This window comes from Chiloscyllium punctatum, chromosome 32 (assembly GCF_047496795.1).
Source record: "Chiloscyllium punctatum isolate Juve2018m chromosome 32, sChiPun1.3, whole genome shotgun sequence".
Taxonomy (NCBI): domain Eukaryota; kingdom Metazoa; phylum Chordata; class Chondrichthyes; order Orectolobiformes; family Hemiscylliidae; genus Chiloscyllium; species Chiloscyllium punctatum.
Genome location: NC_092770.1, coordinates 32,597,473 through 32,613,433, shown reverse-complemented (window position 1 = coordinate 32,613,433; position 15,961 = coordinate 32,597,473). Strand labels below are relative to the sequence as shown.

Genomic DNA, 15,961 nt, shown 5'->3' with positions numbered 1-15,961 from the left:
TAAGCTCAGCCCAAAATAGTTCTCGACTCTCCAGAGTCTCTCAACAGCTACTGAGTCAAGTTCTGGAAGACTATGAACACAAGAAATTGTAAAGATATTTGTAAAAAGGGTGGTGATGGCCTAGTGGGATTATCGCTGGATTAACAATCCAGCAAATCAGATAACATTCAGGGATCCGGGTTCAAATCCCGCCATGGCAGATGGTGGAATTTGAGTTCAATAAATATCTGGAATTAACAGTGTAATGACTACCATGTGTCGATTGTCAGGAAAAACCCACCTGGTTCACAAATGTCCTTGAGGGAGGAAACTGCCATCCTTACCTGGTCTGGCCTACATGTGACTCCAGACCCACAGCAATGGGGTTGGCTCTTAACTGCAGTCTGGGCAATAAATGCTGGCCTAGTCAGTGATGCCCTCATCCCATGAATGAATTAACAAAAAAAAATTCAAAATGTTTTAAAATGATAAAAGAATGTGGTTAATAAGAAAGCAAATAGAAAATAAATCAAGGAAGAAGCAATAATCTGTGCTCATTTAATGATGTTAATACAAGAAAAATAAACTTGACACAATGCAAATTGTAATCGTGGTATGCTCCAGAATTTATTTTGTGTAAATTTATCTGCAACAGCATAAACAGATTATAATGTATTGTCCTTTCTGATCCACTAGTCTAATCTACAAAGGGAAACCAATGTGTTCAAAGTTGTAGGAATGAGTCCCAGTAGTAGTCAAAAGTCACCATCATCCACTTTGAATTTACATTCTGGCTTCTGTCAAACATAAAAGCTCCAGGCTTTTAATATTGCAATAACTTCAAAACTGAAAACCTTTTTTTTAAGAAAGAAAACCATTTGTTTCTCTCTGTGAGAGAATAAATGATCGTTTGTTCTAGTTTGACAATGGTCCATGCATTCAAAAAAGTGGATTCAATTCTAAGAAAATGTTTATTGTTATGTAATGTACATTGTCCTGCAAAATAAAAAGCTGCATCTTATTGGTGGCTGTTTGTACATTAAGGAAAGTTAACTTCATGAGTTTGGAATGTAATTTATTCCAGTCGGGAAAAAAAATAATTTCAAAGCAGCCATAAAAAAGCTGTGATAACTGAATATAGTGAAGGGCAGAAAGCAGTGATGCTCGAAACACAAAGATACAAACAATAATTTTAAGACTTAAACACTGTCTTGTTAAGACCATTTCAGCACAAGGGAACATATGGGTGTGGTTCCACCTTGAACTAAAGCTATCGTCAGCTGTCTGACCCATTTTATTGAATAGTTATTGAATAAAACCAAACTATGAATTGTAAATAAAGAGTTACACCTACGTTTGACCCAGGAACCACCTGAAACTAACAGTGAATTCTGGAGAAACTCGAGCATGTTTGGCAGATTTAATGTTTTGTGTCTGTTAATGACTTCTTTTTAAGAAGGGTCACTGGACCCGAAACGTTAATTCAGTTTCTCTCTCTCTCTCTGCAGTTGCTACCAGACCTGCTGAGGTATTTCCAGCATTCTCTACGATTGCTCCAGATTTCCAATATCTGCAGTGTTTTGCTTTTATTTACAGGAACCATCTAAGGTGTGAGACAGAATGACGAAGCAAGAGAGAGATTAATTCCTTTGGCAATTCTTACACCCAGTCACTCCGGGTTAGGGGCCTAACTCCTGACATGAATTACCTACAAACTCAATCAGAACCAGCCTCGCAGTTCCTCCTGCAGTGTGAATGTAATGCGTTAAATCACTGTGATCATTTTCTTCGTGCAATTGCCAAGCAACACATCATTTCACCAAGGTTTCAAATACATGGGTAAGAAAGACCATTGGACATGTTAAAATTGTACTGGCAACTCTGAGGGTTTTGCTCAGAATTTAAATGGGAAAGATATTCCCTACAGAAGTTCCTCAGATGATTATCATTCACGAGACTAAGTCTTTCTAAACCTTGTTTTAAATTCTATGTAAAGCACAAATACCTTTCTTTTCAGCAACTCAACAATTTTCAACAATTTCAGTATGCGAATTTTGAATGCAAAAATGACGAGAGAGAATACATCAAGAATGAGTTGATCCTGAATCATATAGATGACCAAACTGTTACCACAATTTAAACCAGTGACCTCCTTGCAAGAGGTTCTTTTGAACAAGTTCTTAGAGAAGTGTGAGGAAATTAATTAAGAAATAAAACTTCCAACAGTTGCTATCAAAAAATAACAGACAAGCCAACTACTAACACAAAATGTTCACACACAATGCAGTTTTAACAGAAGGTGTGTTGTATTCTCAGGAGAGAACAGTGTGAGCTTGGAATGATTTCTCTTCAGTCTTTACTTGTTTATTGAAAGCTAACTCCAGATTTGTAAAAATGTGTAAGTTATCAGTCAGGCTTCTGTAAAATAGGCACAGCCATCTTCTACCTAGTCAACTGGCCAACAACTTTCAACAAAGTCTTGTTTTCTTGCTTTAGTTGATCATTTTCATCTTCAATTTCATCCAAATCCTTGAACAGAGGTGAGAATAAAAAAAATAAGTTATTTACCAAGGAGAGATGAACTGTCAGTTCAAATATAAAAGCAACATCAGAAGGAAGACACATTAGGGACATTTAAGCGACTCCTGGATCGACACATGGATGATAGTACAATGAAGGGTATGTAGGTTAGTCTGATCTTAAAGTAGGATAAAAGGCCAGCAAAACATGGAGGGCCGAAGGGCCTGTACTGTGCTGTACTGTTCTATGAAGAGGCCATTTAGCCCCTTGAGTTAGCTCTGCTATCCAAGTAGATCACAATCATGATTTGTATCTCATTTTTTGGAAATGCTTATAATAAAGTCTATGAATAACTGTTTTGGAAGTTCTGCAGATCATTCCCCTGCCCCCATTCTCCTGCAAGACTTGCCACCCACCCTCACCCCTTAGAGTTTCAGATTTCCATAAAGCTCACACGTATTTTTTTTGCGTCATTAACAAAGTCCTAGAGCAGCTCCCCGGATCTCTGCCAGACAAAATTGAAAAGAAGATGTTATAAGGAGATATGGTGTAACTTGAAGCCTGATAAAACCGACAGGTTTACAGGAGTGTCTGAAATAAGGAGAGAGAGGTTGCGAGGGAAACTGATTGGAGCATGGAGCTCACATTCTTTGGGAGGAGCAGACAGACCTCTGATGGTAGAGGGCAAGGAGGTCCTGCAAGGAGGGGGTAAAACTGTACAATGCTCAAAGACCAATCCCAGGGGAATGCAGAGATCCTACAGGGCTGCAGTTATATCCAAGGATACAATTACAAAGGTTTCTCCTGAAAGGAATGCAATGTACCAAGGGAGAGATTGTGAAAATAGTCCCTTTCCCCATGCTAGTAAATCCTGAAATCTGTTTTTTGGCAGCGATTCAGGCTACTCCATGAGGTTTAATGCTCTCTGCTGACACTGCTTTTGGTGGATTTGAGACACCTGTACTTCCTCCGGCCAACACTAATGGGCTGAAGGGCCATTTCTGTACTGCATGATTCTATGATCCACTTAGCAACCTGCATGGATAATGGAAATGTGATGCAAGAGAGACCTCTGTTACATCGAGAGAAGCTGACTTTGCTTTACTCATGCAAAAGGTTGAGTGGACATGAAGTACAGAAAGAGACCACCTAACCATCAAACCCATTCCCCTGTTTGATAAGATCTTGGCTGTTCAGTACATTAACTCCCTTAGCCAATTGACACCCTTCTCCAACAAAAGCCTCAGTGTTCACAGTCTGCTAGAGCCCACCATGAACAGCTCCTTTATGGAATTACAGAGGAACCTCGATTATCCAAAGGACATGGGCAGGGAGTATTTCGTTCGGTTAATTGAACTCTGGATAACTTAGTTAGCCAAGCATTGGGACCTTGTCATCTTGCTGGATAATTTGAAATTCAGATAATCAAATGCTGGATAATCGAGGTTCCTCTGTACACTGTTCAGAGTGAGGTCAGTCATGTTTCGAAGATGTGTCAGTCCCTTGCCGTCCCCCTGGAATCCTTAGGGAGTTGTGATCCACATTCCCACAATCCCTCATGTGACACAAGTGCTGCTGATCTCACTCCAGAACAGCCAAGCTCGAAATTTCAGATCATGTCCCAATGTTCTCAAATTCCGCACTAGAGGAATGGTTTTGTCTGCTGCAACCATATTTGATTCTTGTATCATCTTAAACACATCAACATTTGAATCGCTCTAAATCATAGAACATTACAGTACAGAAGGAGGCCATTCAACCCATCATGTCTGTTCCAGCTCCTGTACGAACTACCCAGCTAGTGCCACCCTTCAAGCTCTACCTCTCTAGCACTCTAACTTCATCCCTTTTAAATATATCTCCAGCTCCTTTTTGAAACCTCCAATGGAATCCACTTCCACGAGTCTCCCAGGCAGCGCATTCCAAACCCTAACAACTCTCTGAGTAAAGATGTTTCTCCTCATCTCACTCCTAGCTCTCTTGCTGAAAATGTGACATACTGACATGCCAACTAGTTGAAACAGAATATCTCCTTTACCCCATCAATATTGTTCATAACTTTGAACATCTCAATAAGGTCACTCTTAATCTTCTCTGTTCCAGGGAAAATAAACTCAACTTCTCTTTTCTGTCTTGAATCTAAAATCCTTCACTCCTGGTATCATTCTGGTAAATCTCCTTTAATCTTTGTCCAAGACTTTAACATCTCTACTCAAATAAAGAGCCCAGAATTGAACACATTACTCCAAACATGATCTGACCAGTGATTTGTAGAGGTGTAGCATCACTTCCTTGCTTTTATACTCTATGTCTCTGTTAATAAACCCAAGGATCCAATAAGCCTTCCTAATAATTGTTTTGACATATCTGACCACCTTCAAGGAATCAAACACATGAACCCCAAGGTCCCTCTGCTCCTGTCCTCCCCTCAACATTGGACCATTGAGTCTCTATTGTCTGTTTGTGTTTCTTCCACCAAAACGTATTACCTCACAATCTGCCACAGTCAGGGAACACTAGTCACGGAACCCTCATACTTTACCCCCTAAGCTCAGGGTTCATTGTGTGGACTCTGTGCTGCACCCCCCTCCTTCCTGAGATTTAACAGAGCTGCTTGAAATCACGAGGTGTCTTGATTCAGCAAACAAGGAGAAACCATCTTCTCTGACAGGAGGGTCAATACATAGAGCAGATTGATTTTGAAGGAGACGAGGAAAGCCAGGTTCAAAAGGGAATTGGATAAACTCCAGAAGGAGAGATCACGGAACAGTGAGATTAATAGGACAGGTCTTTCAAAGGGCTGCCACAGTCAAGAATGGGCTGAATGGCCTCCTTCTATGATTCTTAGGCCAGATGATATAGCTTATTGTGGTCGCAGAAACTGATAAAAATAAGGTGGACGTTTAAACAAATTTTCACCATGAGTGTTTCCAATGTGCTGTGTGCTACTGCGTGGAATAGTTGAGACAAACAGCATTTATGGGGAATTTACAGAAGCATTGAATTATCCAGCACATCCATTTGGTCCACTGTTTCTGTGCCAGCTCTTTCACAGCATGGTCTAATTAGCCCCACCTCTCGCTCCATGACACTGTAGATGTTTCCTTGTCAGATAGTTCAATTATTCTTTTTGAAAGTTTCAACTGAATCTGCTGTCATCACCCTTTCAGGCAGTGCCTTCCAGATCATCCCCACTTTCAACTTGAAAACACACTGCTCCTGCCAATTACCTTCAATCTGTGCCCTGTATTAACAGCTCACTTCTCACTGGAAACACCTCCTCCTTATTTATTCTATAAAAAAACCACAAAGCAGAAAGTGATAGGAAGTGACATCCCTAGAGTGAGATGAAATAAGGCAAGGACACAGCTCACATCACACAAAGACACTAGCAACAAGAGCAGGCCATTCAGCCCCTCGAGGCTGCTCCACCTTGCACCATGGTTGATCATCCAACTCAGTTGCCTATTTCACTTTCTCTCCAAACACCTTGATGACTTTAAAATCTAAAAATGTCCTTCTTGAATATTTTCAGTAACTTGGTCTCCACAGGCTTCTGTGGTAGAGACCTCCACAGGATCACCATCCCCAGGGTGAAGAAATATGTCCCCATCTCAGTCCTAAATAATTAACCCCATTTCCTGAGGCTGTCCCTGGTTCTCAACTCCCTACCTGGGAGAAACATCCTCCTTGCATCCAGTCGGTCCGGCCCTGTTTGAATCTTGCATGTCTCAACCAGATCGCCCCCATCCTTCTAAACTCTGGTGAATACTCGCCCAGTCAAACCTACCTCTCACCACGGGACAGTGCTGCCATCCCCAGTATCAGCTGAGTGACCCACCTGCTGCACTCCCTTGATGGGGAGTCTATCCTCTCTTAGGGACAGAGACCAAAACCGCACACAGTACTCCAGCTGTGGGTCTCACCAGGGCCCTGTATCACTGCAGTAAGACATCCCAACTTGGGAACTCCAGTCCTCTCAAAGTGAGGGCCAATATACCATTTCCCTTCCAGTTGCAACTGCCTGGTTACTCACACTGACTGGTATACACAGATACCCCAACCCCTCTGCACATCCACACTTCCCAAAGTATCCCCATTTAAACAATCCTCTTCCTTTCACTTTCTCACACTGAAGTGTCTAACTTCACAGTTAGCCATGTTTGTACTGCATCTGCCATGTGTTTGCAAACTCACTCAACTCATCTAAATCATCTCAAAACCTCTTTACACCTCACAATCTGACCTATTTTTAGACATAGAACATAGAAAAGTACAGCACAGAACAGGCTCTTCAACCCACAATGTTGTGCCAAGGGTTAATCCTAATGTAAAATAAAATAACCTAAACTACACACCCCACAATTCACTGCTCTCCATGTGCATGTCCAGCAGTCGCTTAAATGTCCCTAATGACTCTGCTTCCACCACCACAGCTGGCAACGCATTCCATGCATTCACAACTCTCTGCATAAAGAACCTACCTCTGACGTCTCCTCTATACCTTCCTCCTAATATCTTAAAACTATATGGAAAAGCACAGCAAGTCAGGCAGCATCCGAAGAGCAGGAAAATTGACGTTTCGGGCAGGAGCCCTTTATCAGGAATGAGGTTGGAAGCCTCGGGGGTGGAGAGATAAATGGGAGCGGGGTGGGGCTGGGGAGAAGGTAGATGAGAGTGCAATAGGTGGATGGAGGATGGGGTAAAGGTGATAGGTCAGAGAGGAGGGTGGAGCAGATAGGTGGGAAGAAAGATGGACATGTGGGACAGGTCATGAGGATGGTACTGAGCTGGAAGTTTGGAACAGTGACTCAATGGTTAGCTCTGCTGCCTCACAGCACCAGGGTCCCAGGTTCAATTCCAGCCTCAGGCGACTGTCTCTGTGTGGAGTTTGCACATTCTCCTCGTGTCTGCGTGGGTTTCCTCCGGGTGCTCTGGTTTCCTCCCACAGTCCAAAGATGTGCAGGTCAGGTGAATTGGCCATGTTAAATTGCCCGTAGTGTTAGGGGCATTAGTCGGGGTGAATGTAGGGGAATGGGTCTGGGTGGATTGCTCTTCAGAGGGTCAGTGTGGACTTGTTCGGCCGAAGGGCCTGTTTCCACACTGTAGGGAATCTAATCTAATCTAATCTTAATCCTATATTCAGCATTCGAGTTCAACTTTCCAAAATGCATCATTTGTGTTTATCCAGGTTGAACTCCATCTGCTATTTCTCAGCCAGAGCTCTGCTGTAATCTGCAAACTTGGGAAATATTGCAGCTGGTTCCGTCATCCAGGTCATTGATGTGAATGGTGGATAGCTGGGATCCAAGCACTGATCCCTATGGAAACCCATTAGTCACTGCCTATTACATGGAAAACGACCCACTTTTCCCATCTCTCTTTCCTGTCTGTCAACTAATTCTTAATTAGGCCAATCCTGTAAATGTTTGCTTTCATTTAACCCACTAACCCTTCCAAATGCCTTCTTGAAATCCAAGTACACCACATCCACCAGTTCCCCCTTATTTCTTCTACTAGTCCCATTCTCAAAAGAATCCGGTTGATTGGTTAAGCATGACTTGCCTTTCATAAACCTATGCTGGCTTTGTCTAATCCCGTTAATGATTTCTAACCTTTCTGTTATCCGTTTGTTTATAATAGACTCTCTCATTTATTTTCCACACTGCTGATGCCAGGTGAATTGGTCTGTAGTTCTCTGTTTGTTCTCTCCCTCCTTTTTTAATTACATTTGTCGTCCTCCAATCTGTAAGAACTGCTGCCAGTATCTGATGGGCCAAATAGCCTGTCTCTGTGCTGTAGATACAACTTAATGAAGGGGATTGAGTCAATGTCAAGCATTTACCAGAATGGACCCCTCTCTGCAGTGGCAGGGGGGGGAACAGAGATTTTAGAAATGATACCAGGAAACCATTTTATACACCAGTAACATGTTGTGATCTGGTACATACTGCCTGGAATTTCAGAGGATGCAGATTTACAAGGAGCTTTCAAAGTGAACTGCAGGTTTGCTCTAACACATTCGCTGGGATCCAGAGGGTGAAACCACATTATCACTGCACTATGTAAAGAAAATAAACACCTGTTTTAATGAACGCAATGAATAGTTAAATAAAGGTTTAATTCCTTTTGGAGCCCTGAACGTGTGGTACATTAAACTAGATTATAACACAACACCAGGTTATAGTCCAACAGGTTTAATTGGAAGCACACTAGCTTTCGGAGTGACGCTCCTTCATCAGGTGATCACCCGATGAAGGAGCAGTGCTCTGAAAGCTAGTGCTTCCAATTAAACCTGTTGGACTATAACCTGGTGTTGTGTGGTTTTTTAATTTTGTACACCCCAGTCCAACACCGGCATCTCCAAATCTAGATTATAACAGACTTCCACTGAAACTGGATGGAAAATAATATCAGACCAACGGTGACTGAGGAATGGGAATAAACTGAGCAGCTCTTGCAAAGAGCTAGCAGAGATATGATGGCCCAAATGGCCTCCTATGCCATAGCCATTCCCTGAAGCTATGACTCTAAGACAGTCTGCAGGCATTGCCTTGCTGTAACTGTGGAACGTTGACATTTTTTCCATGCCCTTGAACAAAACTCAGATTACAGACGGGAAGTGATGCATAATTAAAAGATCAAAAGTGACTGGTCTCCGCGCTTTTGTGGACATTCCAGGACTCAGTTTGGCTGCTGACCAACACAATCTAGAATCATTTTCTCCATCAAGCACGCCTTCTGCCTTAAGGCTAATCATTGTAAGAGTCCATTCCAAGCAAGTGTTAATTTAATGTTTTCAGTTCCACTTTCAGGAAGAATCATGTCGCTGTAAAAGAAAGGGCTGAAAAGGAACAAAAATAAAGGCTTTTCCTGCCTTATTCCTCAAAACAAAATGTATGTAATAAGCTTTCCAACAAACAAGGCTGGACAAGTGAGCACAAACCAAATCACGTGGGTCAATTAAACTGAATCAGCAGAGCATGGAATTTTGATATAGCAGATGTTCCTGGGAATGCTGAAATGTGAATTGTCACATGAGGATGATTAAATGATGAGATGTGGATTATACTTAACTGAGGTTACAGTTCAGATTGTTCACCCACTCAATTTCAAACACACATTTATCATGGGCACACAGACAAAAAACATGCAAGTCTCTCTCATACACAAATAAATTTAAACACAGGAAGCAGGTTCCCGATGACGAGGGAGCCCACAACCAGGGTCACAGTCTGAGGATACGGGGTGGGCCATTTTGGACTGAGATGAGGAGAAATGTCTTCACCCAGAGAGTGGGGAGTGAGTGGGATTCTCTGCCGCAGAAAGCAGTTGAGGTCAAAATACTGAATGTTTTCAAGGAGTCAGATATAGTTCTTAGGGCTAAAGGGATGAAAGGTAGACAAGCAGGAGGCTGGGGGTACAAAGCAAGGCAGGCAGCATTAGGAGGGAGAGGGAACACAGCAAGGCAGGCAGCATCAGGAGGGAGAGGGACACAGTAAGGCAGGCAGTATCAGGAGAGAGAGGGACACAGTAAGGCAGGCAGTATCAGGAGGGAGAGGGACACAGTAAGGCAGGCAGCATCAGGAGGGAGAGGGCCACAGCAAGGCAGGCAGCATCAGGAGGGAGAGGGAACACAGTAAGGCAGGCAGTATCAGGAGAGAGAGGGACACAGTAAGGCAGGCAGTATCAGGAGGGAGAGGGACACAGTAAGGCAGGCAGTATCAGGAGGGAGAGGGACACAGTAAGGCAGGCAGTATCAGGAGGGAGAGGGCCACAGCAAGGCAGGCAGCATCAGGAGGGAGAGGGACACAGCAAGCCAGGCAGCATCAGGAGGCTGGAGGAACACAGCAAGGCAGGCAGTATCAGGAGGGAGAGGGACACAGCAAGGCAGGCAGCATCAGGAGGAAGAGGAACACAGCAAGGCAGGCAGCATCAGGAGGGAGAGGGACACAGCAAGGCAGGCAGTATCAGGAGGGAGAGGGAACACAGCAAGGCAGGCAGTATCAGGAGGGAGAGGGAACACAGCAAGGCAGGCAGCATCAGGAGGGAGAGGGAACACAGCAAGGCAGGCAGCATCAGGAGGGAGAGGGAACACAGCAAGGCAGGTAGTATCAGGAGGGAGAGGGAACACAGCAAGGCAGGCAGCATCATAGAACATAGAACAATACAGCACAGAACAGGCCCTTCGGCCCACGATGTTGTGCCGACCATTTGTCCTAGCTTAAGCATCCATCCATGTACCTATCCAACTGCTGCTTAAAGGTCGCCAATGATTCTGACTCTGCCACTCCCACAGGCAGCGCATTCCATGCCCCCACCACTCTCTGGGTAAAGAACCTACCCCTGACATCCCCCCCCCCTATACTTTCCACTCTTCACCTTAAACTTATGTCCCCTTGTAACACTCTGTTGTTCCTGGGGAAAAAGTCTCTGACTGTACTCTATCTATTCCCCTGATCATCTTATAAACCTCTATCAAGTCACCCCTCATCCTTCTCCGTTCCAATGAGAAAAGGCCTAGCACTCTCAACCTATCCTCGTACGACCTATTCTCCATTCCAGGCAACATCCTGGTAAATCTCCTCTGCACCCTCTCCAAAGCTTCCACATCTTTCCTAAAGTGAGGCGACCAGAACTGCACACAGTACTCCAAATGTGGCCTAACCAAGGTCCTGTACAGCTGCCACATCACCTCACGACTCTTGAATTCAATCCCTCTGCTAATGAACGCTAATACACCATAGGCCTTCTTACAAGCTCTATCCACCTGAGTGGCAACTTTCAAAGATCTATGAACATAAACCCCAAGATCCCTCTGCTCCTCCACCTTCCTAAGAACCCTACCGTTAACCCTGTATTCCACATTCTTATTTGTCCTTCCAAAATGGACAACCTCACACTTGACAGGGTTGAACTCCATCTGCCACTCCTCAGCCCAGCTCTGCATCATATCTAAGTCCCTTTGCAGCCGACAACAGCACTCCTCACTATCCACAACTCCACCAATCTTCGTATCATCTGCAACTTTACTGATCCACCCTTCAACTCCCTCTTCCAAGTCATGAATAAAAATTACAAACAGCAGACGACCCAGAACTGATCCCTGCAGAACTCCACTTGTAACTGGGCTCCAGGCTGAATATTTACCATCTACCACCACTCTCTGACTTCGACCGGTTAGCCAGTTTTCTATCCAACTGGCCAAATTTCCCACTATCCCATGCCTCATGACTTTCCGCATAAGCCTACCATGGGGAACCTTATCAAATGCCTTACTAAAATCCGTGTACACTACATCCACTGCTCTACCCTCATCCACATGCTTGGTCACCTCCTCAAAGAATTCAATAAGACTTGTAAGGCAAGACCTACCCTTCACAAATCCGTGCTGGCCGTCCCTAATCAAGCAGTGTCTTTCCAGATACTCATAAATCCTATCCCTCAGTACCCTTTCCATTACTTTGCCTACCACCGAAGTAAGACTAACTGGCCTGTAATTCCCGGGGTTATCCCTATTCCCTTTTTTTTTGAACAGGGGCACAACATTCGCCACTCTCTAGTCCCCTGGTACCACCCCGTTGACAGTGAAGACGAAAACATCATTGCCAACGGTTCTGCAATTTCCTCTCTTGCTTCCTGCATAATCCTAGGATATATCCTGTCAGGCCTGGGAGACTTGTCTATCCTCAAGTTCTTCAAAATGCCCAACACATCTTCCTTCCTAACAAGTATCTCCTCTAGCTTACCAGTCCATTTCATACTCTCCTCTTCAACAATAAGGTCCCTCTCATTTGTAAATACTGAGGAAACGTACTCATTCAAGACCTCTCCTATCTCTTCCGACTCAATACACAGTCTTCCACTACTGTCCTTGATTGGATCGTTCTCGTCATTCTCATGTTTCTCACATACGCATAAAATGCCTTGGGAAAATCCTTGATCCTACCCGCCAAAGATTTTTCATGCCCTCTCTTAGCTCTCCTAATCCCTTTATTCAGCTCCCTCCTGACTATCCTGTATCCCTCCAACGCTCTGTCTGAACCTTGTTTCCTCAACCTTATGTAAGCCTCCTTCTTCCTCTTTACAAGACATTCAACCTCCCTCGTCAACCAAGGTTCCCTCACACGACCATCTCTTTCCTGACTGACAGGTACGTACATATCAAGGACACGTCGTATCTGTTCCTTGAAAAAGTTCCACATTTCAACGACATCCTTCCCTGACAGCCTGTGCTCCCAATTTATGCTCCTCAGATCCTGTCTTGCAGCATTGTATTTACCCATCCCCCAATTGTAAAACCTACCCTGTTGCACGCACCTATCTCTCTCCATAAGCAAGGTGAAAGTCACAGAATTGTGGTCACCATCACCAAAATGCTCACCCACTAACAAGCCCATCACTTGTCCCGGTTCGTTACTAAGTACCAAATCCAATATGGCCTCCCCTCTTGTCGGACAATCTACATACTGAGTCAGAAAAGCTTCCTGGACACACTGCACAAACACCGCCCCGTCCAATCTACTTGATCTAAATAGCTTCCAATCAATATTTGGGAAGTTGAAATCGCCCATGACTACTACCCTGTGGCTTCTGCACCTTTGCAAAATCTGTTTCCCAATCTGTTTCTCCACATCTCTGCTGCTATTGGGGGGCCTATAGTAAACACCCAACAAGGTGACTGCTCCTTTCCTATTTCTGACTTCAGCCCATACTACCTCCAAAGGCAGATCCCCCTTGAACTGCCTTTCTGCAGCCATTATACCATTTCTAATTAGCAATGTCACCCCCACCTCCTTTTTTACCACCCTCCCTAATCTTACCGAAACATCTGTAACCAGGAACCTCCAACAACCATTCCTGTCCCTCTTCTATCTACGTTTCCGTGATGGCCACAACATCGTAGGCCCATCAGGAGGGAGAGGGAACACAGCAAGGCAGGCAGTATCAGGAGGGAGAGGAACACAGCAAGGCAGGCAGTATCATGAGGGAGAGGAACACAGCAAGGCAGGCAGCATCAGGAGGGAGAGGAACACAGCAAGGCAGGCAGTATCATGAGGGAGAGGAACACAGCAAGGCAGGCAGCATCAGGAGGGAGAGGAACACAGCAAGGCAGGCAGCATCATGAGGGAGAGGAACACGGCAAGGCAGGCAGTATCAGGAGGGAGAGGAACACAGCAAGGCAGGCAGTATCAGGAGGGAGAGGAACACAGCAAGGCAGGCAGCGTCAGGAGGGAGAGGAACACAGCAAGGCAGGCAGCGTCAGGAGGGAGAGGGAACACAGCAAGGCAGGCAGTATCAGGAGGGAGAGGAACACGGCGGGGGTGGGGTTCGGGGGGGGGCTTCGGTGGGGGGAGTCGGTGGGGAGAGTGGCGCAACCTGTTGAAGGGAACAGTCCTTTTGGAAGGCAGAGAGGGAGGGGGAGGGGAAGATGTTCTTGGTGGTGGGGTCTAGTTGGAGTTGGTGGGAAGTGTTTAAAGATGATGTGTTGGATGCAGAGGCTGGTGGGGGGGTAGGTGGGGACAAGGGGGACTCTGTCTTTATTGCGCTGGGGGGGGGTTTAGAGCAGTGTAACGGGGAATGGAGGTGGTGCAGTGGAGGGCTGTCTGGTGACAGAGGGGGAAAAGCACGTTGTTCAAAATAGGTGGATATCTGGGATACTCGGGAGTGGAATGTCTCCTCATCTGGGCAAATGCGGTGAAGGCGGAGGAATTGGGAGAACGGATGGAGTTCTTGCAGGATACTGGATGGGAGGAGGTGTAGTCCAGGTAGTTATGGGAGTCTGTGGGTTTGTAGTAAACAGCCATCTGGAGACTGTCGCCAGCGATTGAAATGGAGAGGTCATGAAAGGGAAGGAGGTGTCCGAGATGGACCAGGTGAATTTGAGGGCAGGACGGAAGTGGTGGCCCAAGTTGATGAACCACTCCAGTTCAGCCTGGATGCAGGACACTGCACTGATGCAGCCATCGATGTAACAGTGGAAGAGTTGGGGGCACAGTCCCTGTGTAGGTACTGGAGAGAGGTTCGATAGAGCCAACAAAGAGGCAGGTGATGCTAGCACCCATCCGGGTACCCATGGCCACCCCCTGGATTTGGAGGAAATGGGATGAGTTGAAGGAAAAGTTGTTGAGGGTGAGGACCAGTTCAGCAAGGTGGAGGAGGATATTGGTGGAGGGGGACTGCAAGGGTCTGCTGGAGAGGAGGCCATCCTTGTGTGGTATGGATGTGTATAAGGACTGCACGTCCATAGTGTAGATAAAGTGCGGGGGGAGCCGGGGAACTGGACGTTGCTGAAGAAATGAATGGCGTGGTTAGTGTTGTGGATGTAGGTGGGAGGTGCCTGAACCAATGGGGAGAAGATGGAGTTGACGGAGGACGAGATGAGGTCGGTGGGGCAGGAGCATGCCGAGACGATGGCTTGGCCATGGTAGTTGGCTTGTGGATCTTGGGGAGCAGACGGTGCGGGCTGAAAGGGTATGGGGAGAAAGTGGGAACAGCAGACTGAGATGGACAATCAGCTATGATCATGTTGAATGGTGAAGCAGACTTGAAGGGCCGAATGGTCTAATTCTGCTCCTATTTTCTATGTTTACATCCACACACAAAACACGCATGAATGTCTGTCTCTCTCTCTCTCTCCCACACACACACACATTCACACACACAGCAATGGTTCTCTCTAATGTACACATTCACAAACAATAAGGGTTCAGTTGTGGGTTTTCCTGGTGCTCACCTTAGGGAGAGGTAAGGGCCAGCTTAACCAGGACAGGATCACCACACCATGCAACATACAGTAGATATCTCTAAGCTGGAACAGCTCTGCAGCTTAATGCTGATGTTTCCTTTAATAAATACATCTTATTTCCAGTGTAATGACAAGCTCTTTTTCTAATAAATGGCACTTACTCTGTTAAGTAGATCAATTTCTTCCTTCAGTTTCCCAATAAGGTCATCCCTGTCCTGTAGCAGTTTGACGAGTTTCTGATTTTCCTGTCTCTCTTTCGCAAGTTCCTGGTGATGAAAGACATTAGTTGCATTCGGTCCAGGTTTCAAATAATGGAATAACTATGTGTACATTTAAAAGATACAATTCTGAAATAGCCGTTCCCAAGGTCCAATGAAGTCTGACACTGTACTGCTGCAGCCTGGTTCAATTCCCAACATTTAGGGCCCTTGTAGTGCACTGGTAGCGTCCATCCTGCTGAGCCAGGAGGCCTGGGTTCAAGTCCTGCCTGCTCCATGGGATGATGTGACACCTCAGATCAGTTTGATGCTGAGAGGATGGTTCGCCTCACGGGTCAGTCCAGAACCAAAGGGCATCGTTTCTGAATAAAGGGGCTCCAGGTGTGTAACATCTTCACACAGGTAGATTAGAGATTATCTATATGCTGTAGTGTTCACACACTGAGAAAGTTCCATTGTTCACACAACTGTAAGAAAATAGGAGCAGGTGAAGGCT

The 15,961-nt window shown here is 45.3% G+C and overlaps 1 protein-coding gene across 2 annotated transcripts in view; it reads right to left on the bottom strand.

Moving 5' to 3' along the window:
• Positions 1–587: 587 nt before the first annotated feature.
• The window catches only part of pawr (PRKC, apoptosis, WT1, regulator), a 167,696-nt gene continuing 152,322 nt past the window's right edge, over positions 588–15,961 (bottom strand). For both annotated transcript variants that reach the window (XM_072552041.1, XM_072552040.1), the window contains 2 exons: positions 15,409–15,513; positions 588–2,508 (listed from right to left, as the gene is read on the bottom strand). In XM_072552041.1, coding sequence (XP_072408142.1) covers positions 2,422–2,508; positions 15,409–15,513 — 192 coding nt within the window. In that variant the 3' untranslated portion in view covers positions 588–2,421. The remainder of the gene's footprint in view (positions 2,509–15,408; positions 15,514–15,961) is intronic.